General features: G+C 43.8%; 1 protein-coding gene and 1 long non-coding RNA gene across 2 annotated transcripts; both read left to right on the forward strand.

Moving 5' to 3' along the window:
• The first annotated feature begins 8,883 nt into the window (after nucleotides 1-8,883).
• On the forward strand, nucleotides 8,884-10,381 carry LOC144693522 (uncharacterized). Its single transcript, XR_013579560.1, has 2 exons — nucleotides 8,884-9,795; nucleotides 9,897-10,381. It is a non-coding gene; the product is annotated as an uncharacterized LOC144693522 (long non-coding RNA).
• An 11,408-nt stretch (nucleotides 10,382-21,789) lies between these two features.
• Nucleotides 21,790-26,164, forward strand: LOC144693397 (actin, alpha cardiac muscle 1). The gene is made up of 7 exons (XM_078563275.1): nucleotides 21,790-21,849; nucleotides 22,933-23,074; nucleotides 23,420-23,744; nucleotides 24,142-24,303; nucleotides 24,396-24,587; nucleotides 25,327-25,508; nucleotides 25,830-26,164. The coding sequence occupies exons 2-7, from the start codon at nucleotides 22,946-22,948 to the stop codon at nucleotides 25,971-25,973; spliced, it is 1,134 nt and encodes a 377-aa protein (XP_078419401.1). The 5' UTR covers nucleotides 21,790-21,849; nucleotides 22,933-22,945; the 3' UTR covers nucleotides 25,974-26,164.
• The last annotated feature ends 1,189 nt before the right edge of the window (nucleotides 26,165-27,353 follow it).

The following is a 27,353-nucleotide window of genomic DNA, read 5'->3' on the forward strand; positions in this document are numbered from 1 at the left end:
CATCCTCTCACATTTTTCAAAACATAGTTTCAATATTTATTTAAAATTCTAATTTATAGAAATACCCCAACTTACTGTTTACAAGAATCTATGGTCAGAATCTGCAGAAAGAAAATCTCATGTGCCCTAGATTCACACAACGCTGAAGGTACACAGGGACTATGTACTGTGGTGGTGAATTATCAGAAAATAAATGTCTAGTAATATCAGCAAGGAGAGCATGAAATAAACCATATGAGGAGTGCTTCACTTACTGTAATGCAACACTTCTTGATGTATTCTGCTTATTGTACATGTTATGTTTTTCTAAGTGGGCATTTGTTAAATGTAAAATCAAGTTATCAGCATTTCTTTCCTTTAGACAGAGATTGTGGCTTAATATATTTACTATAAGTGACAATGCAACGTCATAGGTGCTCACACTGTCCTTTTACCCTGGGGATGAGTTTTCAGGCCAGGCCTACCCGGATGGATGGAATGAGACATTTCCTTGTGTTTTTTAGTTGTATGGTCCTACAGGAAGTGAGATTAGACAGTCTATGCAGCTCCTGGTGCTTTTCAATCCTCATTGTAAAACTATACACAGATGTCCACCTAATCGGCACTTTCTCTTAGAGAGGTCATAACATTTGCTAGTTTTGATAAGAGTAAAATTTACACTGGTGTAGAAAGGAGAGCCAGGAAACAGTTGTGTGGAGTTTACTCTGTACTACAAATGTTCAAAGTTTTCAAATGGGTTGCATGGGTACAAATCGCAAGGGTTGCATAGTGGGCAGGAAATTGGGCTCGTTAGTGCAAGTTTATAGAGCTTCAAATGGCAAGCACTGTGCGTGTGCACACTTGTGGGATGAATTGCACTGGATACCATATTGATGAGGTGCACACAGTGAATGTCCACCACAAGTACGCAGAGCAGGCAGACCGTGACATCCATCAGTGTGCCATTTTGGAGCTCGACACTCTAACTAATGCCCTCACTTAATCTTGCAAAGCTGAACATGTGATCAGCATCAGGAAGGATCATATCAATGCTGGTTAACAACTTCATCAACTAGTTGCTGGGTGATTTCTTCTGGCTGTTGCTATGGTTCTACAGGTGCCTGTTACTTGTTACTGTTTAAAGGTGCAAAAGCTTACAAGGGGTGGTGTGTGAGTTGCTGAAGGACTTTTTGTTGACTTCAAGGCTTCTGCACAAACTAGCTGCTCTGAGACATGGGAGCAGTAGTCTAAATCCTCCTTGGACTACAGCATGATGGGCAGAATAAGCAGAGGTGACACAGAGCAGGACAAACTGCTGGAAGAGGGAGGAGGAGGAGCCATATCCACCCAGCCTCACTAGGAGGCCATATCCACCCAGCCTCACTAGGAGGCCATATCCACCCAGCCTCACTAGGAGGCCATATCCACCCAGCCTCACTAGGAGGCCATATCCACCCAGCCTCACTAGGAGGCCATATCCACCCAGCCTCACTAGGAGGCCATATCCACCCAGCCTCACTAGGAGGCCATATCCACCCAGCCTCACTAGGAGGCCATATCCACCCAGCCTCACTAGGAGGCCATATCCACCCAGCCTCACTAGGAGGCCATATCCACCCAGCCTCACTAGGAGGCCATATCCACCCAGCCTCACTAGGAGGCCATATCCACCTAGAGTATTCGGCGAGCTGTTCCTCTACCTGAACCTCAGTGCGAAACAAGGTGTGAGACACCTAATCTTCAGTAAGGATATCCTCATTGACATTACCATCTCCTCCAATCACAACTGCGACCTCAGAGCAGGGCAAAGACTGTATTACCAGTGGTTGTGAAAGGTGATTGTGGTGATGAACTTTCATGCACCTGATTCCTTCCAGGTTGGAGCTGGAGATATTAGCAACATCTCGCAGTTTACATTATTGCAAAGGGAGGTCACTGAGACTCTCTATTCAAAGTGAGCTAATTACATTCCATTCTTTCTTACCAGAGTGAAGCAAGGGAATCGAGCACATGGCTTCACTAATATTACTGGCTTCTCCACAGTGCCGGGTGCCATTGACTGCACTCACATCACTTTAGCAGGCACTGCATGCCAATGCTGCCCTGTACCAGAAGAAAGGGATTCCACTCCCTCAGTATCCAGCTGGTGTTTAACTATGGACAGAGAATCATGCAGGTCAGTGTCCGATATCCTGGCAGCAGCCATGACGTCTTCGTTCTGTGGCAGTCCGCTGTGCCAGATGCAAATGAGCCACCATGGCAAACCAAAGGGTAGCAACTGGACAACAAGGGCTATCCACTGGCAATCTGGCTCATGACTCTGCTTTGCAACCCACACACACACGTGGGCGCAATATGGAAACAATGAAAGCCATGCTGCCATATGAAATGTGATAAAGCAGTGGTTGTCAGCTGAGGATCCACTGACCCCTAGGGGTCTGCAAGAAGATTTCAAGGGGTCAGTCATAAATAAACCCTGGAATGAAAAAAAAATCAGATTTTAACCAAGGGGAAAAAACACCATCGTTGGAAGGTGGGATCGCGCTGAGCAGACAGGTGGCTCTGATCCTGACTCAGACCTTTCCTGTTTCCTGAACATTTGTGAAGTGACATTGACAACAGCTGCTGAGCTGCAGGCTTCCCGCTCACTGAGAAGGGAGAGAATTGGTGCTCACTGGTCACCAGGTGCAGACCCCTGGCTCAAACCTCTTGTCCGCTGGTTTCACTGTATATTTTGTCGCCCCGCCCCCCCCCACGACATTCACTCCCACCCCAGGCTTAACTGGAACAATTGCTCTTCTACCTTTACTCCCCTGAATCCTCTCACTGCCATTCGTCACCAACAGGGACTGTAGCCCATTCAGCTCATGTATTCTGTCACGTTTGAAATCAGCCAATGGTGGCTCTGGGCACCCTGTGTACGTTGGTTCTATTTCAGGTTTGAATTTACCTTGTCCTGTTTTTGTTAATCTCAGTCTCAACTGTCAACCAAATAGAGCAGGGCCAAAGAGGCGTGGTGACCACTGCAAGTAGGAAAAGAGCTGCTGAGGTCAACAGTGAGTTGATGTATTTGTGGAGGAAGTACATTGAAATATGTTAACATCAGGAAACTATTAGGATAGGTATGACCAGCAAAACTGACCGATTGTAAACTTACTTAAATATTCTAAATATTTACATTTTTCCTGCCATGTTCTCTTCTGTTGCTGTCAGTGTTGAGGCAGGCGGCAGTATAGCTACAGGGCCAGGAAGTTTTGGCAGTAGCAGGAATCCTGCCACAGGGGCCAAAAGCAGGAGGTGGGGTAACACTGCTTCGGAGGGCAATGATACCTAGGCAAGAACAAACTAAGGGGCAGCCACCAGACCTGCCATCCAATTCATCCAACTGAGGACAGTGCCTCCCCCACCCCACCACGGCACCCCACCTCTGCACCCCACCCCCATACCCCACCACCGCACACCACCACCGCACCCCACCACCGCATCCCACCTCCGCACCCCACCTCCGCACCCCACCCCCATACCCCACCACCGCACCCCACCACCGTACCCCACCTCCGCACCCCACCTCCGCACCCCACCCCCATACCCCACCACCGCACCCCACCACTGCACCCCACCACCGTACCCCACCTCCGCACCCCACCTCCGCACCCCACCCCCATACCCCACCACCGCACCCCACCACCGCACCCCACCACCGCACCCCACCTCCGCACCCCACCTCCGCACCCCACCCCCATACCCCACCTCCGCACCCCACCCCCATACCCCACACCGCACCCCACACCGCACCCCACCACCGTACCCCACCACCGCACCCCACCTCCGCACCCCACCACCGCACCCCACCACCGCACCCCACCTCCCTCGGAGCTGCAGACCTAATGAGAGGCCCAGCAGCGCCACTGGTGCCAGTGGCCATTACAGGAGCTGCACCCACAGGATGAGTGTGCATTAACGAATGTGTGCAGTCACAGTCAGGTCTGGGGGCCCCCAGGGATGATCAGGCAGCCTCAAGCAAGGTGGGGGTTTGGGTTGCTGAGGGAAGACAGCTCTGATGCTGTAGAAGCAGCCATTGCCACCAGGGGTCAATGTGGGTCCAAGAGTGCCCAAAAAAGGTGGGCTCCCCCTCCCACCTCACCGCCAACCCTGGGAATCTGCTGGGAGGCAGCCAGCATTTACTTGTCCCAAATGGCGGAAGAACTTCTACTGATGGTAAAATATCAGCAGAACAGAGATGGGGAGAGACCCTTAATTGGCCACTTGAGGGTAAAGAGGGAGACTGGGAGTCAGGTCTTCTGTGGTAGGAAACAGGGAGCAGGGTGGATGTGAGGATCAGGATTTACTGCGGTGCTGGGACAGCAGCAGCAGCGACAGTAACTATGGTGACCGGGAGAAACTCTGACAGAATTCTATGCAGAAAGTACACTTGTTACAGAGGGCCTGAGGGATTTGTATAACATGCAAGGGAACCTCAGAAGCAAAAATGTTGAGAACCCCTGTGACGGAGCAGACCATTGGTGTAATTAAACAACATTACCCCTGTCCCACTGATCTGGCAGAGCCCTGTGGTATTTGGCAGGATAGGTGTCAATATCGTGGTGGTCTGCTACATACCCACAACCACATCCTCCTGAGGGGACAGCACTTGCCACCAGCTGTACAGTGAGTAGCCAAGGAGAGGAGCGTGAGGTAGGAGAGGAGGAGGAGAAGGTAGGGAGGAGGCAACCCAGGCAGTTCCTTTCTGCCCTGGCTGTCTGTGAAGAGCACATTAGACCAGGATGCCCATAACCGCATTCACAACTCCTCAATCACCAAACCTTACTGTCCCTCTGTCACTGACCATCACAGGCTCCACAATGTAAAATACAAGCTGGAAGAAAATAAAAATTCCAAACCAAATTTACAAATGTGACCTTTCCATATTGCATACAAAAGTCAAACGTTTACCCGTGTGCACTCCCTTAGTGCCTGTCTCCCCTGTGCCTTTGCCTGTCCCAGTGCTTCTACACTGTGCTATCCCAGTGACTGCAGCATAGCCGATGGAAGGCTGCTGACCTTCACTGGGGAGACTGCCCTAGAAGGCAAAGATCTGCAACATCTCCGCATGGGCAGCTGTCTGGGATTGTTAGGTGACACACAAGGACACTGGCAATAGTGGGAGAATGAACACTGTGTCCAAACTGGAGAGCAGGACCCTGCTCCACAGAGCCAGTGATGCTCCCCTGGAGCTGAGCCTGCCCTCCTGCTGGAGCACAGATTGTTGGCACAGCTGTGACACATTCAAAGGCCTTTTGCACACTGTAATCCACAGCCATGATAGTAGTAAGCTGACCTTGCATGAGAGCCCTCAGAGTTGGTACTTACAGCACTCAGATGCTGGGTGGCTGTTGCTAATGTGCAATGGAATTTGCAACATTGGCCATCAGACACTGTATCATGGTTGGATTCACAAGTGTTCGAAGAGTTGGCTGCCACAACACTGGAAAGGATGGGCTCCATGTTCTGCGCAAAGCCAGTGCCAACTTGGTGTTGGACTCCTCCAAGCTCCTTGGCAATGACCGCAGGCTCTCTGACAGGTTTCCCAACGCACCAAGAGTTTTGTCCTGCATAACCATTAGCGTTCTTCTGTAGGTTTCCCCATTGAAGTGCTCATCTGAGTCCACTGTAACACAACCCGTGTACAGCCTCACCCTCTGGCGAGCTGGCACCTTAGCTATCCTTGTCCCCTGCCTTCAGCCCACTTGTGCCCGGTATCTTAACACGTGTTGGTTCCACCTCTACCCTCCAAGGTAGATGTGGATCAATCAGTGTCAGTGCTTGAGCTGGTGGCTGTGGGTGTGATATCAAGTAACAGCACTGTGTCTTCATCATCTGTCTTCTTGCTGTTCCTCCACTTCCTGGTTAGGCTACACCTCTTGGTTTTCTGAAAGGTAAAAGGCAGTACAGGTTGTACTGAGGGGAAGGAAGGAAGTAAAAGGTGTATGCTTACACCATCTACAGCTTATAAATCAGGAGAGGGTGCAGGATGAAGGAGAGGTGGGTGTGAGAAGGAGGATTAGGTATGAGGATAGCATTATCTTCAAGGCAGTATGGCCACATCCTCAGCAATGGGTCTCCCAATAATGGCCAGTACATCTCCCCCATGGAGGTTAGGACATGCAGGTGCACCTGTCCTCCTCCGGTTAGCTCCTCTTGGCTCTGGCTGTGTGACACCTTGTCCGGCAAGAGACAGGGAAGCGAGTCAGTGAGTAATCTGTTTGACTGATGTGGCTATCATGGTTGAATAGTTGGCAAAGTGTGCAAGCTGGGAGATATGGGTGTGAGGCTTGCATTGGTGCTAACTATGAGGGTGAAGTGAAGAAAATGGATGTTAGATATGAGTCCTGATTGATGGAGATTGTTGGTAGTTGAGTGATGGGGGATATGGTGAATTGGGCAGTTTCTGAGGCTGGTAGTGTAGTTGTTAGGATATGGCATTTGAAGATGCATCCACTGACCTTGACCACTCATGTGAGGTCACTGAACTCTTTGTGACACTATATCCAGGTCCTCAGGGCTTATCCCCGAGCATTGACCCCACCGCTATCTGCCCCCGCTGCTTTTTTTACTGTGTGTCCGGAGGACCTCTTGACCCTCTGGAGATACAGAACATCTCTCCTTCCTCCCACCGTGGCAACATCTGCAGACCTTGGAACCTGCTCTTTCCCATGTTGTACCATTCGTCACTGTTACCTAGATCAGAGTCACTTCCTGTATGACTGCCAGCACCTGCTCCAGCCGCAATGCACCTCCCCTTTAAGAGATGCCGGCTAACTTTAAATAGTGTAGGCTAGCTTTAAGTGGTGCTAGTGAGTCATGATTTTGCAGCCCTGCTGATGTGTGCAGCCAATGAACAGTGTGGTTAGCACCCACCTACACCCAGCAACCATTCAAATGAGCAGGCAGATCTTGTTACGTACGAACATATAAACGTACGAATTAGGAGCAGGAGTAGGCCACTCGGCCCCTCGAGCCTGCTCTACCATTCAATAAGATCGTGGCTGATCTGAATGTAACCTCAACCCCACATTCCTGCCTGCCCCCAATAACCTTTCACCCCCTTGTCTATCAAGAATCTATCTAGCTCCGCCTTAAAAATATTCAAAGACTCTGCTTCCACCGCCTTTTGAGGAAGAGAGTTCCAAAGACTCAACCCTCTGAGAGAAAAAATTTCTCCTCATCTCTGTCTTCAATGAGCGACCCCTTATTTTTAAACAGTGACCCCCCTAGTTCTAGATTCTCCCACAGGTACTTGGTGAAGTATTCTCATAGTGGTACCATTGGGACTTCTTTTCCAATCTCCTTTCAGAATAGGGACCTCTCATCAGTTAAATGCAGGTACTGGTGGCTTGCCAGAGGCTTCTTGCTCCAGACATATCAGATGGAGGATTCTCATTGGTGGAGGAAAATGGCCCTGAGGCCAAAAAAAATGAAGAGAAATGAAGAGGATTGCCACAGGGCCTCATGAAAATCTAAGCACCATCAGAAAATAATGAAGAAAAGTAATCAAGATGTGGCTTTAAAACTGCCCAATCCTATTGTGCCCTTTGGGCTAACCGTTCATAACTCTTCCTCAGCAATCCAATGTGCCAATTTCATGTGGGCATCACTTGACCCCCATGTCCTACATGCCAGAAGGTCAGGAAATTACATGCCGGATCCCCTTGCCAGAAATTAATTCTTAATGAATGCTTAATTAACGAATGCTTAATTAATTAATGCTCAATTAAGCTCCTGCATGCTTGAGGTTGAAAGTTCCAAAGAAGAGTCATTTGACCTGAAATATTAACTCTGTTTCTCTCTCCACAGACCCTGCCAGACCTGCTGAATTTTTCTAGCACTTCCTGTTTTTATCCTGGGATTTCCACTCCTGATATCCCCTGTATTGGGAGGTTATGTGTGCCCCAGTGAGTGTGAACCAGTGGGATGAAATTTGCCCAATTTTACAGTCAGGTCCGCCCAATCTATGCTTACCCAAAGGGCAAAATTATTTGAAAAATCTAAGTACCTAAAGTTGCTATCTTATTATATTATATATTATATATTATTGCAAAGAAAGTCACTGATAGTTTATCGTCACAGGTTGTCACCATTTCTAGTGAACCAAAAGAGAATGAATAGTGGTATCCACATAAATAAAACATCTGTACCTGACCAGCTCATGTTTAGCCATGGTTGAAAGCTGGGATTTGTTGCTTATCCATCCTTCAAATATATCAACATCTGCAGGATTGGAACTGATGGATAATTTATCAGTTCTCATCTCAAATAATGTGACCAACTGGGGCAAAGAAAAGAATCCATACACATCTTTCAAAGCTACTGTACAACTTTGTCATCAGGTTCTTATAGGAGAAAGCTGTGATCAGTACCATTGTGCACATTGCAGAGTCATAATGTAAACTGTGCTAACCAGGCAGGCACAGCATAAAGAACAACTGCTTTACAACTGCCTCCTAGACAGCACACTAGCCTAAGTCAAGATATGAAGATGCTCTATGTCTGACTCTATAAAAGAAAGCAAATAGTACTAGACAAGTCCAAAATTACATTCAAAGGTGCCATTACAAAATGGTAGTGGATGGAGCTGTCTTTACAGAGGGCAGCCTGTTACTTTGAATCAAGTTGTGGTGCCCAGAGATATACAAGGAAAAAGCTCTGATCAACTCACAATCTTTTGATGTACAGATGAATTTGAAGAGTAGCTCCAAAGTCTTGGTGCTAATAGGGAGCAGATCCCACAGGAGCACCTGGATCAGTCAAACTTTGTGGACTATTGAATTGACCCATTAACATCATTCTGCCACCCAGGTGTGTCTGCATTGGTTGATTTTTGTCATGCTTTTCCAGTCCACTTGTGTAGTCTAACAGCTGAATGTTTTGTGAAATATATATAACTTTAAATAATTTAACATTTTTATTAATTTGTCTTGTGTGAGAAGAAACATTCATTGATGATCAAACATTTTAGCTTCTTTTGAAGATGATATAAGTCGTGCGGAATAGTGAGATCACTGCATATGGTAATCACTAGACTGAGTGTGTCTCTGAGGCACAAGGCCACTCAGTCCTACATTTTCTAATGTACCTTTCCACTATATTTTTAATCCTAACATAAGGGCATCGACCTGAAACATTAATTCTATTTCTTTCTTTGCAGATGCTGCCTGACCTGCTGAGTGTTTCTAACAATTTCTGTTTTAATTTCAAGTTTCCAACATCCACAATATATTGTTGCTGTATTTCCATCTACTGGTTAATTATTATGTATTCACAACATCAATGTAAATTCAGGAGCATAATCACATCGCTACACCTCCGGGTGTAAGGTTATGACGTTGTCCTTCATTCTCTACCTCAAGTCTGGGAATCGGATCAGATCTGCGCTGCCAGTGTTAGCCTTGACTCTGAGAATCCCATTTTCAACAGCCTCAACTCCAGCTCAGATCTGGCTATGCTGCTGCTCGATCCCCAGCCATGGATTCCATGATTTTTCCATAGAAGCAGTGATAGCCACGCTGCTACCCATCCACAAGCCATGGATCCTACACCATCCTGTTCTGAGAACCTGCCCCTGGATCTGCACGGAGATTTGCCCCATCCCGTGTGCAACACAATGGCAGCTGCGCGTGAACGTGGAGAAGAAGAATCTCCTCCCGAAGCTCTACCTGAAGACAATGTGAACTGAAGCAAGCCCCAAGGCAAAATACATTGTGGACTGGCAAATATGCAAGCCTGCTTTCTAAAATACTGGCTATGTTGTACTCCTGGGTAATTGTTTTGTGTGAAAATTACATTCATACTGTATCTGCACACGATTCTCATGATGACTGTAGAGTTCTTTTTAATTTGATTCATTTTTTTCATTCCAGCATTTGGGATTGACTCAGACCCGGTTCGTCAACTTTTCCAGGCTACAGAACAACATGGCTAAAGACAAAAATCGTCTCTGGTCCCTTTTCTGGTTAATTGTGTTTGTTTTCTTTGGTTGGCCGCTTGGTATTTTTCTAGGTGGATTGTATGGCTTTCTCTCTCCTCTGGATGATTTCCTTGGACTCAATGAAATAACTGATGCCCTTCTGAAAGGTGCAAACCTGGGCAGACTCTGTGCTAAAAACATGATAAAAGGTAAACCTGCCTGTTGAAAAGCACCATCGCTACCATTTCAACTACTTCACTACAACCGGCACAAAGTTTTACTTTACCACAAAAATGACGGCGGATTTAATGTATTTTAAAATCTACTGAGGGGCATCACCTTGCTGAACTCTGTGGGTGGCTGTTGATAATTTAATTTTTATTAATACCGTTGTACGCCCTTTTCAAACAAAGACAAATAAACTCACTTTGCATCATTCGCTGTCGTCACCTTCATAAATTTCTTACTTTATTTAGAAGCTCTCAGTTTATATAAATAGCACAATTTTCTACCCTGTGCACAAGTAGGTGAACGGATTCTGTGAAATGTTCTAGTCCCCCACATAAGGCTTTGCTTGTGTGGCAGAGAGATCCCCTCCCAGGCTCTTGGAATACAATTCCATCTCTTGCTATATTTGTACTTTGTTCAGTAATGTATGCAATCCATTTTTAAAATTTAAGTTTAATTAGTTTTACATTTGTAAGCAGCTAAGATTTCTCTTACCTCCAGTCGGTCAGCCCTCATATCCTGCTCCAGCCAAGATGTCGATAGGTCTAAGTTTATATTTACTTCATTTATTCCTCCACTTTATTTAAGTTCCTGCAGCAGGTGAGAGTTCTGGAGGTAGAACACGAGCAGATCCAGTTGAAGTGTTTTCACCCATCGATTCTGGCCTCTGATCCCCAAACATTCTGCCACTTCCAGCCCCAGGAGGTCTTATCTGGCCCAACTTTGGCCCCCAAATCTAGAAACATCCTTGAGCCTCCAATCCCGCGACTGTGAAAAATCTTCTCTGTACAAAAACCATAGGTTATTTAATTCTACTCCTGACTCTGGCCTCCAGACATTAGATGTCATGAGCCAAGCTGTTTTCTATATCCCCAGATGTGGCTGACAATCTACCTGAAAGTGGTTATTCACCTCATCAATAAAATCGATAAAAAACAGGAGCAGGAATAGGCCATTTGGCCCATCAAACCTGCTCCATTATTCAATAAGATCATGTCTAATCTGATGAACTCCACTTTCCTTCCTGTCCCTCATAACCCTTGACTCTCTTGAGATCAAAAATGTCAAAGATCAACTGTCCTCTGGTGTCAGTATTAAGTACTGCCCAGATGAAAAGCTCTTTAATCTCAGTCGTCTCCATGCCAAAACTAAACTGATCACCATAGACATTCATGATCTACACTTTGCAGATGACGGCAGTGTCATTGCCCACTCTGCACCAGACTTGTAAGCCACTCACGATCTCTTCAATTCTGCAAACATCTATCACCCACACTTGGTCAGCTAAGTATTCCACCTCCTACGTATGTTGAAGGAGAGACTCTGGAATATGTTGAGCACTTCCCATACCTTGGCTGCCACCTCTCTCAAAAGACCACAATTGACGGGGAGATCCAACACTGAATCAGCTGTTCAAATTGAGCCTTCTACAAACTACAGCAGTGAGTGTTTGACAACAAAGACCTCCATAAGTCAACCAAAGTCCTCGTGTACAGAGCAGTTGCTGTCACCACACTCCTGTATTGCAGTGAGACCAGGACTGTGTATCAGTGACACGGAAGAGCACTAGAGAAATTGCCTCCATCACATCCTCTAGATTCAATGAGGAAGTCCGTTGAGTGAATGTTAGTGTTCTTCTTGAAGCCAGCTCTATGAGCATTCAAACAAAGCTCCTGCAAAATCAGCTTTGATGGACTGGACACCGTGTCCGGAAGCATCTCCCCTGCCAGGTCCTGTTTTCTCAGCTCTCAAATGGCCAACATTCCAGGGGAGAGCAAAGAAAGCACTTCAAAGACACTCTGAAGCTCTCCTTGAAGCACGACCACATTGACGTTAATGACTGGGAGGCACTTGCTAACAATCATTGAGAATGGTGACAATTTGTCCATCAAGCTGCATCACATTTTGAGTCCCAGCGGTTTAATGATGAGGCAGAGTGTCAACAGAGGAGGAAAGAAAAGGAAGCAAATCCCGCACTCCAGATCCCACTACTCCCTGGGATGTCTTTTCCCACGTGCCCAAAGATCTGTGTGTCGAGTCCCAGCCTCTTCAGTCACATGCAAATCCATGGCAGGAACTCAAGACCCTGACTAGATGTCATCCTGGAGTTGAGGGACAGCCGACGGTGACTCCCAACCTGGGAATAACCTGAGGGTATAAGGTTCATATTCATGGCACTGCTAGGGGGGCCTGCCTGGCTTTCCCAGGGGCAGACTGTGCCACTGGCTGCTACCTGCACAGCCTTGGTGGCGTCCTTCAAGGGAATGATCGCACAAAGGTGCGTCCCCTGGGTGCAGCTGAATATGTTGAATTTGTGCTATCCTCACATCACAGCGCCCAACTGATATGCCACCAGGATTCCAAATTTCGACAGTTCAGGTCCTAGCAATGCCTCCATTGTCCACTCCAGAAAAAGGGAGAGTGAAGCAGCAAGGTGGACCCTGCAGTCACGTTTCCTCTAAGCTGCATGGGTACATAGCCAGACAGTTTTTGGAAGTGTACTGAACAGGAAACAAGCAGGCCATGCACACGCAACGCTCCCTGTAAGATGCGCATGTACATGACTGTGCCTCAACCTTAAATGGCCGGCACTGTGCAACAAGAGGGAACATTACCCTGCAGCAATATTTTTAAGGGGCCAGGCACAGGTAACTTACATTTTCAGAATGTTTTCTGATGCAGTGTCTGGAAGTATTCTGGAGTGATTTTGGAAGTGCTTTGGTGAGTTCCTGTATTTGCCAAAGAGTGTTGCCACATTCTCGCAGGGAGGGCAGGGCAGTGGGCGACCTGTGTACACAAAGGCAGCAACAGGTTTGGGGGCAGTAGTGGCAGTGTCTCTGAGCCTGCAGCACGATAGGGAGATGGAGCAGAGAGGGATCGCTCAAGAAGATACCCTCCACCAACTTAGTGCTGGGCTTCTCCATGCTCCTTGACAGTGACAGGAGGCTGTCTGGCAGACCAGGGATGGCGCTTTATGAGTTGCTCTTGCAGAGACTGGCATGGATGCAATGGGCTGAATGGCCTCCCTCTGCACTGTAACCATTCTATGGTTCTATTCAATGAAAACCACCAATTTAATTCGATTACCCAGAGTGTACACGTCATGGTTAGATGACAGGCTAATTCCAGGGTTAGAAATTTAACAGTGGTATGTTACAAGTAATTCCGTGAAATGTAGGTCAGAACTCCTGCGTTAAAATAGTTTTGAATTTCCAAGCATGATCACCAGTATAAGAGCTTTCCTACTTCTGTAGGAGGTTGAAGCTTTTTCTTCAGCTGTGACTTGCAAGACGTTTTGGATTAACTGTTCAACAACTGCACCAAATGCTTTCCTGACTGAATTGCCTGTTTTCACTGGCTACTGTGTTGGGCAATGACAGGTGGTCAGGACAGCTGGTGTGCATCAGAGACTATGTCTGGTAAGAGGCTTGGGTCTCACATGAAGACGCTACTGCTCAAAGGCTGAAATTGCACCACAATTGTTTGTACGGTTAGCTGGAAAGTGGTTTGTAACATGGCGAGCTAAACTAGAATAACATCATTTCAATGACAAAACCAAGAAGTTGATCACTTTTAATATTCATTCTCGGGATGTGGTCATTCCTGGCAAGGCTGGCATTAATTGCCCTTGAGAAAGTGGCAGTGGATCTCTTTCTTGTGTGGCTGCAGGGCCACATGGTGAACACACTCCCACAATATTGTTAGGTAGAGAATTCTGGGATTTTGACCCAATGCCCAATATATGCCCATGTCAGGAGGAATCTTCCTTGCAGCAGAGCTCAGAGGTGGTGGTGTTCCCATGAACCTGCTGCCCTTGTTCATTCTAGATGGTGGAGGAAATGGATTCAGGAAACGCTACTGAAGAAACCTTGGCAAGTTGCTGCTGTGCATCCTGTAGATACTACACTGCAGGCATGGTACGCTGGTGGAGGAGGGAAAGAATATTTAAACCACTGGATGAGATGCCAATCAAGCAGACTGATTTGTCCTGTGTTGAACTTTTTGAACATTGATGGAGCTGCACCCATCTAGGCAAGTGGAGAGTATCCCTTCACATTGCTAACTTATATCTGGTAGTAAAGAGGCTCTGGAGGGTCAAGAGGTGAGCCACTCAGCTCAGAATACCCAACCTCTGACGTGGTTATAAGCCACAGTATTTATGCCACTGGTCCAGTTCAGTTTATGGATAATGGTCATCTCCAGGATGTTGATGGTCAGGAATGAGGGTGATGATATCTTTAACATACATTAAAGGAAGATGGGCATTGACTGACACTTGAGTGGCACTAAAGCTACTTCCATTTACCAGCCTAAGCCTGGATGATGTCCAGGTTTGCTGCGCGATTGGCAAGGATTGGAGCTTTCTCTCAAAATTAACAATCTTTGCACCTACAATACATTGAAGATCCTTTACTATAAACTGAGAATCAATATTTTTAGTGTGAAAAGATCATGGCTGGATAAAACCGAGCTCCGTTGTTAAAACCACAAAAATCCGAGATTGGATCAGGCCCCAAGTGGCTTTACCAAGTGTACACTTTGGAAACTGCCACTTAATGTTCATTTCTGAAAAAAATATGCAAACATTTTGAAGTGTAGGTCTAAAGGCATTCTTCTGAATATGAGTGAATTCAATGAAATCCTGAATAACGAGATGAAACAGGACCACATTTATAACGACCCTTTCAAACAGTTGACTCTTCTGCTGTGCAGAAGTCTGATAACATAGCGAATGTCACAATCCTTGCAGGTTGCAAAGGCTGCAAATAACATTTTTAAAATTTATTCTGGGGATAAGGGTGTCATGAGCAAGACTAGCAGTTATTACTCACCCCCTGGTAGTTCTTGAAAAGGTGGTGGTGAGCTGTTTTCTTGAACCATTGAAGATAATGTTAGGTAGCGAGTTCCAGGATTTTAAAACAGCAACTTTGAAGGAAGCACAATATATGTCCAAGTTAGGCCGGTGTTTGACTTGAAGGGGAACTTGCCGATGATACCTCTCCCATGCCCCTGATACCTTCATCCTTATCATCAGAGGTCACAAGTTTGCCATGTGGGTGTGGAAGAAGCCTTGTGAATTGGCAGTACTACACACTGCAGCTACGGTACACTGATAATGGAGAGAGTGAACGTTTGATGGACTAACAATGAAGCAGATTGCTTTGTCATGGATAGTGTTGAGCTTCTGGTGTGTTGTTGGAGCTGCAGTCAGCCAGGCACGTGGAGATTATTCCATCACACTCCTGATTTATGCCTTGGAGGTGGTAAAAAGTGTCAGGAAGATATAATAATTTCCATAATGTTATTGGAATTTATTGTAAAACAGAGTAATAGTGGGATGTGTTTATGTGTCTGCGTGTGTATGTTTAAGACTTAATTGAATTAGAGGCAGCTAGTCTGGGTGCTTTGATGTAAGAAGAGAAGTTAGGTTGAAATGTTAATTAGGTAAACATGGGGAAATTTAGAAACATTGGTGTCAAGGGAACATTTGCATTTTTAAATAAACCAGACTAAATTGTTTTCAAAAGAGGGAGTGAAAGGGGTCTCCTAGCCAGGCGAAGTTTAGAAAGAGTGTGTTTATTTTTCCTAAAGATTACTGGTAAAACTTAGTGCTAGGCGAGGTTTTTATTATCAGGAAGATAAAGTCCAAAGACATAGTGCATTCAAAGGGAAAATATGTATAAAGGAGTGAAAGCTGTGTGTAAGGGAAGGTATTTTAAGATCTTACAAGTGTGAAAAGTCTTCAGCATCTATGCCTCAAGCTGCTGTCTTCAAAGGACTGAAGTTAAGAAAACTCACTTTATATTTGACTTGTTCAGGGTATTGTGTTTCTTTGCCCGGGTCTTTTAAAATTTGTGTCTTACTGTTGCCTTAACGAAGGTGTAACTGGGAGTTAGATTGATTAGGGGAATTAGAAGTTATCATAGTAGTAATTTGTAGATTTATGTATGTATTTAAAATCATTTCTCATATTAATAAATGTTTAAATTAGTTTTATAAAAACCTATAAGACTTGGTGGTCTTATCGATGGGCTGAAGGGCCTCTTCTGCACTGTGATTCTGTGATTCTTATTATTACTGAATTCAAGGCACACCTTTCAAAATTTATAAAAACTGCAAAACAAGTTGTGTCACTTGTTTCAAGTTTTCCTTTGGGATTTGAACAGCTCAGCATTTACTATTGGCTGTGCCATAACAAAAGGCTTTGGGGAGTCAGGAGGCATTGCAGGAATGGGTATCTAAGCCAGCGAATGGCCAATGAATGTTACACTAAAATCTATTCTCAAGGCAGTGCTAGTTATTGCTAGGTTCAGAGGTGATAAATCATGTTGTTTCGTTTTCTCTGAGGTAAGTATTTTAGTACTTGGCACAGCTAGTTTACACTTCCAGTTCAGATCATTTGAGCTGGAATTTGCTGTGGAAATAATGATAAGACGAACAATGTTTGCCATTTTTGATGTGGACATCAGGCAGCAATTTTTGGCAGCCACACTTGTGCAGTTCAACACAGAAATCCAGAAGTTGTTGTGGAAGTGTGATGCTCCTCCAAAAGCTCCCTGAAAACAGCATCTTGCCATCTGGCTCCCATTTCAAATACATTCCATGACATGGAGTTGTTGTACTTAGCTCATAGATATGAACTAAATATGAGGGTTTGTCCATTCCAGTCTTGACAGGGTAACTAACTCTTAATTACTGCCAAGCAACCCCTCTGGCACTGAAAATTAACTTTTATAAATGTGGAGTCTTCTTTTAGGTTTTAATTACATAGGGAATAAGAGTAGGAGTAGGCCATTCACCCCATTGAGCCTGTTCCACCATTTAAAAAGATTATGGCTGATCTACCTCTTATGCCATTTTCCCCCACAATCCCCAAATTCCTTGATGTCATTACTATTCAAAAATCTATCAACTTCTGTCTTGGGCTTGCTCAATGATTGACCTTACACAATCATCTGGGTTAAAGAATTCCAAAGATTCTCCATCAAGTTAGTTTAGAAAAATAATCATTTTTTTTTTTGTTTTCCTTTTAGTCTCCTTTTTGTCTCTCTCTTAATCCAGTCTTTCTTTCCATTACTATAGAGGATACAAAAACATTCCAGTAATAGCTGCAAATCAGGAGGTGAACAGGGGAAAGGAACTTGGCGAAACTGAAATCACTAGGGAAATGGTACTGAGCAAACTGACGGAGATGCGGGCTGGCAAGTCTCCGGGTCCTGATGGACTATATCCTAGGGTCTTAAAAGAGGTGGCGAATGAGGTAGTTGATGTGCTGGTGTTCATTTTCCAAAATTCACTAGGTTCTGGAAAGGTTCCACTAGATTGGAAAGTAGCAAATACAACCCCTGTATTCAAGAAGGGAGGGAGGAAGGAAACTACCGGCCAATTAGCTTGATGTCTGTCGTGGGGAAGTTATTAGAATCGGTCATTAAGGAGGTTATAGCTGGGGATTTAGGAGAGCTCAAGACAATAGAGAAGAGTCAGCATGGTTTTGTGAAAGGAAAATCATGTTTAATCAATTTATTGGAGTTTTTTGAAAGAGTAACATGCACTGTGGATAAAGGGGAGCCAGTAGACGTACTGTGCTTGGATTTCCAGAAGGCATTTGATAAGTTGCCCCATCAAAGATTATTATGGATAATAAAAGCGCATGGTGTAGTGGGTAATGTATTAGCATGGATAGAAGATTGGCTGTCTGGCAGAAAGCAGAGAGTATGCATAAATGGGTTTTTTTCAGATTGGCAGGATTAGACGAGTGGAGTCCCACAGGGCCTCAACTTTTTACAATTCACATCAATGACTTAGATGAGGGGAGTGAAGACATGGTATTTAAATTTGCAGATGACACAAAGATAGGTAGGAAAGTATGTTGTGAAGAGGATATGAAGAGGTTGCAGATGGATATAGATAGGTTGAGTGAGTGGGCAAAGATCTGACAAATGGAGTTTGATATGGGAAAATGTGAAGTTGGCAGGAAGAACAAAAACGCAGAGTATTACTTAAATGGAGAAAGGCTGCACAATTCTGAGGTGCAGAGGGATCTAGGTGTTCTAGTACATGAATCACAAAAAATTAGTATGCAGGTACAGCAAGTAATTAAGAAGGCAAATTGAATGCTTCCTTTATTATGAGAGGAATTGAACATAACAATATGGATGTTATGTTTCAGTTATACAGGGCATTGGTGAAACTGCACCTTGAATACTGTGTGCAGTTTTGGTCTCCTTATTTAAGGAAGGATGTAAATACATTGGAGGCAATTCAAAGCAGGTTTGTTAGATTGATACCTGGAATGAGTGGGTTGTCTTCTGAGGAAAGGTTAGACAGACTGGGCTTGTTTCCACTGGAGTTTAGAAGGGTGAGGGGTGATTTGATTGAAGTATACAAGATCCTGAATGGCCTTGACAAGGTGGATGTGGAAAGAATATTTCCTCTTATGGGTGAGTCCAGAGCTAGGGGGCAGTGTTTTAAAATTAGGGATCGCCTTTTTAGGACAGAGATGAGGAGAATTTTTTTTCTCTCAGAGGGTTGTGCGACTTTGGAATTCTCTGCCTCAGAAGGTGGTGGAGGTGGGGTCATAGAATATTTTTAAGGCAGAGGTAGATAGATTCTTGTTAGGCAAGGGAATCAAAGGTTATCAGGGTTAGACAGGAATGTGGAAATCGACACACAAGAAGATCGGCTATGATCTAATTGAATGGTGGAGCAGGCTCGAGGGGCCAAATGGTCTACTCCTGTTCCTATTTCTTATGTTCTTATAAAATAAAAACAAAATACTGCAGATGCAGGAAATCTGAAACAAAAAAACCATAAAAATGCTGGCAGCTTCTGTGGAGAGAGAAACAGAGTTAACATTTCATGTCTGTGTGACTCTTCTCCAGAGTTAAAGAGAAGTAGAAATGTGAAGGAATTTACACTGTTTAAGAGGGGGCGGAACAGGTGCAGCAACATAGGTCAGGGATAGATGGGAGTTAGGGGGAAATTTGACAAAGATTAAGACAAAGGGAGTTTTAATGGTAGTGTTAAAGACTAAAGGAGGTGCTGATAGTGACATAAAGGTAAGATAGCAGGATGTGTTTATAGCAGAACAAGGGTGAGCGCTCTTCTACCTGAAGATAGAAACAAATGGGCCGTCTTTCTTTCCCTCACTTTATTTTGCTCTTTGTAAGTGAATTGTGAATTCAATATTGAATTAAATATTCTAATTGACACTCCCTGGTTCAAACGATTACACTGCTTCAGTCTGATCGGTTAAGGAGAAAGATACAGCTGCTCCCCGGATGCCGCTGCTCTTTTTGCCTCTCTAATTACAGTTAGCTCCAGAGCCAAACTCTACTCAAAGTCTTTGGACAAGTGGCTCCCAGAGCAAATAACTGCACCGATTTCCCTGCTCTTGTGGTAACTGTTTTCAGCGATCTGCAGAGGCGGGGCCCAAGTTATTAGTTGCATTCCATCGAGACTTTATCACACAAATAGCAACTTTGCTGTACAGGCGGTCTGGGCAACAGCTGAAACAACACATTAGATCGAATTCAGCGCTTCAGCTGAACTGTTCCAAATATCCAAATATCTGGCGTCCGCAGCATCTCGCTTTACAGTCTGACTGTTAAAACCTCTTGCTTTCGGTGATCTCTGACGTTCTTAAATTAGTTTTGAACAGGAAACTTAAAATTTATTTTTTTAGGCAACCTTGAGATGCTGAAATGTTCTGAGGGACCCCTATGTCTCCTGCCCTTTAACTGTGTCACCCTGCACTTGGGATTTAGTCTTTTTTTTGACTGGAGAATTCCGCGTCTTTGGAACTCAGAGAACACGTTTTTATCTGCCAATGAACAGAATATGGTCGGTGCCACTTTATGTACCATTGGTCCTCCCACAGTTCCAGGCTCAGGACATTCCTATCAATTGCTCATCCACCTTCATGTTTTAAAAGACAAGGGAAAAATCCAGGAAGGAATCTGTCCATTTTTGTTCGGTCCAGAAGCAAAATAGGCCCTGGAGCGATACGACTGTTACAGCACATAGCTTGATATTTCTCAATCTATAATAGTGATAGAAATGGAAATATAATTACTTAAATTGCTCCCACTTAATGTCATTTGTTAGAGGCAAACTCGGAATCAGTTGATATCAATAATTCCATGGATCACTCTAGTCATTCCTTCAAGAAAATTCAAGATTGCCTCGGTGAAACCATCTGGGATCCCCAATCCTCTCGGAGCCTTTCCTCGGTGTGTCGGGAATCGCGTAACCTAGGAAATTCCTCTTATACTTTTCTATTTTTAGTTACTGAACAGTTCAGTCAACACGTCTGTAGCTTTGAGGCGTTTCAGAACAGACCACCCCACACACACACACACACAATCTCCCACTAAGAACCGAAGGCACTTACAGTGCATTGCCATGCAGATGCCTATAGACCAGTTTATTAAAGCAGTGATATGACTATTATTTGCCATTATGTCTGTTACAAACTCCTACATTGTCTCAGAGGTGGGGCTGTTCATAGTTTCTTTCTGGTGTTCCCGATAGTTTCATCTTCCTGAGCTAATATGTTGTTAACATCACGTGGCAATCAATGCAGCATAGTTTAAATGGAGATTACTACTACATAAGTGATGTATTGTATGTGTGTGTGTGCACATACATGTATTATATATGTACACGCGTAATACGTGTATGTATGTGCACACAGATGTGTACATACATAATACATGTATGTACATATAATACATGTATGTACGTACATAATACGTGCATGTACACATATTATTTGTACATACATGTATAATGTATGTACACATATTATATATGTCCACATGTATTATTTGTACATACATGTATAATGTATGTACACATATTATATATGTCCACACATGTATCATTTGTACATACATGTATAATGTATGTACACATATATTATATATATGTCCATGCATGTATTATATATGTCCATACATGTATTATATGTACATACATAAACTTACACAATGTAATACATCAAATATACACTTGTACAATGTACATGGCATTTTTATATGTTGCTACAGTGGCTGGTACAATAAACGCGCCAAATCAGAATTTGAAAAGTGTTAGAATCAGAGTCACCCCAAGGTCCTGAGCTGAACACTGTCTAGGGAAATGTTGTATTTGTGCCATTCACATGAACATCCGATTGTAAAATGTAATGTAAATCGCGGGGAACATGCGGTAACACCCGCTGTGGCGCTATTCCTAGCCCACGAGTAATTGACTTTACGGCGCTGGCTTTTTGGGGGCGAGACTCCGGTCTGGCCCTCGCATTCCCACCTTTCGGCATTTACGGATGTTTTTTTCGTTGCAATTCCCTATTTGGCCACCCCTTTGATGTTTCTGTGCGGGCCGCTGCAGATTTGCAGGCTGCGGAAGACGCTGTCCTTACATGGGCTCGGTTTGGAGCTGCCGGGTCTGTGCACACACTGTGTGGTCTGTCTTCCTCTCCGCAGCCGCTCTCTCCATTAATGGTTTCACCGAGACTCAGTGGCGTGAAGGCGACCAAATAAGGACAAGGTCTCGGGCTGTACCTGGGCGGGGTCTATGTTTCAGCAACACATCAGGGAATATAAGTTCTTGTCTCCCTCTCAATGAATCTCCGACCCAGCATCGCAGAGGAACGGGTGACTGAAGGTGCTGCTCTGGTAAGTCCCCTAAAGCCTTTCTAAATCAGGGAGGTGAGGCAAGAGAGTAGAGCGGTCTGCTATTGAAACGCTTCAAACTTGTACAGCCGCATTAGTTTTAAACCGAACTGGTTTAAGTGGAATTTCAGAGTAAAAAACGAATAACTTAAACTGATGAAGCGGGTGAACGGTTCTTGGACATACCGCAGCTATTCTGCAAAATTTACCCCATTAAAAAAAAGGAAAATTACAGTTCTCAATGTATTTTCACCAAATATAATTGAAGTGTTTTAGAAATATTCTCTATGAATCTCGGCATTGCTTGTTTTTTTCCCCCCAAGCCTTGCTATTATTTCATCAGGTGTCACAAGTGGACCATTCCAACTAAGATTTTAATATTTTTGATAAAGAAACTAAGAGCTTAGTTGTAGCTGTATCCCAGTGTTATAGTGACAGACCTGTCCCCACCAGTACTGTACCCCAGTGTTATACAGTGACAGACCTGTCCCCACCAGTACTGCACCCCAGTGTTATACAGTGACAGACCTGTCCCCACCAGTACTGCACCCCAGTGTTATAACAGAGTAACAGGGGAAAGGTTATTGGTTGTACCAGCACGCCGGAGCAATGTGAATCTAAGTCGAGTTGAACCTGGGATCACTATTTTCTGAGTGTAATTTGTGAAGAAGTGAATCCAACGGGAAGTATTGAAGCACAACTTAGCCCGAACTTCATACTTTGTTTGCTCTGCAGTCAGAGATATCTGACACCTGGTGTTATCGACAAATAAATGCAACCCAAACTGGCCTTTATGGAAACAACTCAAAAGATAATTACAAACCAAGTGTCAATATAGCTTTAGAACTTACAGCTTTATTTATTTTTAACTACAGTTTAACGGCACCTAGTGCTAGGAAAATGACTTTGCAGTTAAACCATTCGAATAGCTAAATGTCAGGAAAATAGGAATTATTCATTTAGAGATTATCGGTGGTAGCACCGCTGCTTTGAAGTCCATAAGACGCTCCAGGAATGTGGCACCTGTCCTACAGTGCAGTCCCTTGTCTCTGGTGCTTGTTTCATCACTCTTGGCTCTTTTTGTAGATTCCAAATCACCATGTGTGACGACGAGGAAACCACCGCCTTAGTGTGTGACAACGGCTCCGGGCTGGTGAAGGCTGGATTCGCTGGAGATGATGCCCCCCGAGCCGTCTTTCCCTCCATCGTCGGCCGCCCACGCCACCAGGTACCCACGTTCTTTCACCCTCCACTAGACGCCATTATGAGTAGGTAGCCTCATCTTTAGTGAAATGTAAAACTCGCCAGGATTTTGTACAGTTGTTTGCTCAACTTTAGAAGCTTTCCCAACTTGAGACACTCAAACTTTACCATTTCTAGGGTCTCCGACGTTGTACTCTTAAACTTTTTAATCAAGTAGTAAAATTTGCTCTTTAAGTTATTGACTAAATGCTTATGCGTTTGGTCTGTGCCAAAAATTTATTCATTATCACCTTATAGTACAGACTGAACAATATGAAGGTAGAAGCTGGTTAATGTTCAAACAGTTAATGTATCTTTTTATACATCATAGGGTGTCATGGTAGGTATGGGTCAGAAGGATTCCTATGTAGGTGATGAGGCCCAAAGCAAAAGAGGTATCTTGACCCTGAAGTACCCCATCGAACATGGTATCATCACCAACTGGGATGATATGGAGAAGATCTGGCACCACACCTTCTACAACGAGCTCCGTGTGGCACCTGAAGAACACCCTACACTTCTTACTGAGGCTCCTCTAAACCCCAAAGCTAACCGTGAGAAGATGACACAAATCATGTTTGAGACTTTCAATGTTCCAGCCATGTACGTCGCTATCCAGGCTGTCCTATCCCTGTACGCCTCCGGCCGCACCACAGGTAGGCACAGAAATCGCAGATGTTGATGCTTACTGACATGACAGATACTTCAGACAGTCCCCTGAAATTACAGGACTTACTTTCAAATGTAAAATCCCAGGAACCAGTAGAATTTAAAGAATATTGATTTCACATTTTTTAAAATTATCATCCAAAATATTACTGCATATTAATTTTATTTAACAAACATTGATAAGCCTTATCAGTAATTCATCCATAATGAATATAATGCTTCTGAATTTTGTATTACATTGATGGAGATACTGAAATGTAAAATTGACCTATAATCATTACCTGAGAAATGCTGAATCTGTGATGTGAAAGGTGAGGTCATCAATGAACTTTTGGAAATGTGATTGGAGAATAGCAGTTCATAATATCCATTCGGTTACTCTAGGTATTGTCCTGGACTCTGGAGATGGTGTCACTCACAATGTCCCAATCTATGAGGGTTATGCTCTACCTCATGCCATCATGCGGCTGGACCTAGCTGGCAGGGATCTCACTGACTACCTCATGAAGATCCTTACCGAACGTGGCTATTCCTTTGTGACAACTGGTATGCAGCTACTAGTTTACTTAGCACACCACATTATCTGTGTTCTGAAATTCAACAAGGGATGTCTGAATGATTTCCTTGTCTGTCCACAGCTGAGCGTGAGATTGTCCGTGACATTAAGGAGAAGCTGTGTTATGTCGCCCTGGACTTTGAGAATGAAATGGCTACTGCAGCCTCTTCATCTTCTCTGGAAAAGAGCTATGAATTACCCGATGGTCAGGTCATCACCATTGGTAATGAACGTTTCCGTTGCCCTGAGACCCTCTTCCAGCCATCTTTCATCGGTAAGTATTCAGGTTTATTCATATTGAATACACCATTTATGGATTTTGTATGACTTTGATAGGCACTCTGAAATATAAATATTACTGTCCAGAAAGTCTGGTTGTGAAGGATAAAACAGGAGTCGATCTTTACATACTTTTATAAACATTTATTCACAGAGATGTACATTATAAACATATACTTCCTAAGCTCAGGCTCCAATTCTCATCTGTTCCTATTTATAGGAGACTAAGCGAATCCCTAGTGAATACCCACCACCTGTAACCAGTTCAGTGCAATTAATATACAACTAACAACCTATACCCAATACCTAAAAATGTTCAATCATTCCAGTCAAACTTCTCTAATGAATTAAAACCTGCAGGTAATACATGTAAATCTATGATAAGAACCTACTGATGGAAACTCTTTCGAGTTATCAACAGTCACAGATTGCAACTCTTTTGAGTACAATCACAGTTCTTGGTTTCCGGGAGTGGGACATGAACCCACAACCCTCTGATTCAAAGGTGAGGGTGCTATGAACTGAGCCACAGCTGACATGAGCAATTGGAGGTCAGGTATCAATTGGTTGGATGGCCATCTGCCAACAGGTGTCTCATTCTGACTTGATGTGTATTAAACCTGAACAGGTGTGGCCTGTTGTTTTCTCTCCAATTGTATGGCATCATTTTTATCTTGCCTGCTTGACAGTTTTCATTCATAATAATTGTATGACTTGGTCTATTCTTAAACCAGGCATGGAATCTGCTGGTATTCATGAAACTACATATAACAGCATCATGAAGTGCGATATTGACATCCGTAAGGATCTCTATGCTAACAATGTCCTGTCTGGTGGTACCACCATGTACCCTGGTATTGCTGACCGTATGCAAAAGGAAATCACTGCCCTGGCCCCCAGCACCATGAAGATCAAGGTAACATATCTAAAACTGTAATAAAAGAAGTGGAATTAAATTTTAGCGCAATTCCAGAAATGTTATAGGCAAAACTATTGTGCATTCTGCTAGTACTATATATAATTGTAAAAGATACTCTGTTCTTACAACAGATGCTAATTTAAGCAAATTTATTCCTTAATCATCTAATTTTGATAATTCTCTGTTATTTTATAACATACTATTACCGTACAATTTTAAGATTTCTAAAATATTCCTGTGCTGCAATGTGTGAAGATAGATTTCAGGTAGAATTGCTTCAGTGCATACCAGTGCTAATGACCTTTCTTCATGCTTCAGATCATTGCTCCACCTGAACGTAAATATTCCGTCTGGATTGGAGGCTCCATCCTGGCCTCCCTATCCACCTTCCAGCAGATGTGGATCAGCAAGCAGGAGTACGATGAAGCAGGTCCATCCATTGTCCACCGCAAATGCTTCTAAACATCATGATTTTAACTTACTTGGAACTCAGGTTGATAAGATTGTGCCTCTGGTTACTTTGAATCAACAGGCCACTGGGAAATACAAAATAGTTTCAAAACTATTTTCATTGTACAGTTTGTTTACACATGTGCAATTTATTTGTGACAATAATATTTATTGATCTATGAATAAAACAAGACTGCAAATTATGAATAGCGTCTAAATTGGGGTGGTGCGGAGGGGGAGGAATTGGCAGTACATGGAGGTGACAACATGAGAGATATTTGATGGGGTCTATTTACACCTCAACTTTGGTGTCACCACCCAACTGTTGAATTTACAGGTAGCCTATAAACAGGGGGGGAGATCTCTAATTGACTGCAGCGATCCTATTCCAACTGGCTTCAGGGAGAGATTTGAATCTGGTTTCAGGCTGCATTCACTCTATAGCTGTAACATCTGTGTGAAGGAAACAACTTGAATCATAACTATATAATTCCACCCTTGCACTTCAGGTTTAATCCACATAAGCAATTTTAACTCAGCACCAACACTAATCTAGCTCTGTAAATCTAGAGTAAGGGCCTGTGCTGACTCCACAAACAAGTGTAGTGGGATGCCCAGGAGATGGTAGACTCACACCAACTACTTTGACAGGAGGCAGAGATGAACTCCAGTGATTTTATATTTGGGTTACAAAGGGTTCAAGGGGTCGGTTTGAATATGTACAGTGCAGGAATTCTTCACCCCGTTAATTCCCTACACACACACTTCTAAAACATTTGAATGTTTAACTGTTGGGGTAGGGAGTCCTGCTCACCCACATATCCAGCCACACACAAAACAATTCCAGTTCCAAGCAGGCAATGGAAACCCCAATCTCTGATATTGTTGAACACCACTAAATGAGCAATTTGACCAACAATGTTGATGTGAATCAAACACTGAAAAATATGAAATAAAAACAAAAATGCTGGAAAATCTCAGCAGGTCTGGCAGCAGTCTGTGGAAGGAGAAACAGAGTTAATGTTTCGAGACTAATATGACTCTTCTTCGGAACTGGAGAGAGGTAAAAATGTGATGGGTTTTTATGCTGTTGTAAAATGGTGGAGCAAAATGGAAGGCAGGGATAGGTTAGAGGCAGGAGAGATTAAATAACAAAGATGTCATGGAACACAAGACAGAGGGAGTGATAATGGTAGCATTAAAGTCTAAAGCTTTGGTCCAGAGTATGTGTTAACAGCAGAATAAAGGTCAGCACTATCTGAAAGCAACATGAAAGCAGTGAAATATGGATGTACTCCTGTTAACTCTTTACAAATGGACATTGACATACTGTGGGTAGAGCTTCGATATATATTGTGATCATTTTTAATACTTCAGATTTGAAGCCATTGA

The sequence above is a fragment of the Cetorhinus maximus genome, chromosome 18 (assembly GCF_964194155.1).
Source record: "Cetorhinus maximus chromosome 18, sCetMax3.hap1.1, whole genome shotgun sequence".
Lineage (NCBI taxonomy): Eukaryota > Metazoa > Chordata > Chondrichthyes > Lamniformes > Cetorhinidae > Cetorhinus > Cetorhinus maximus.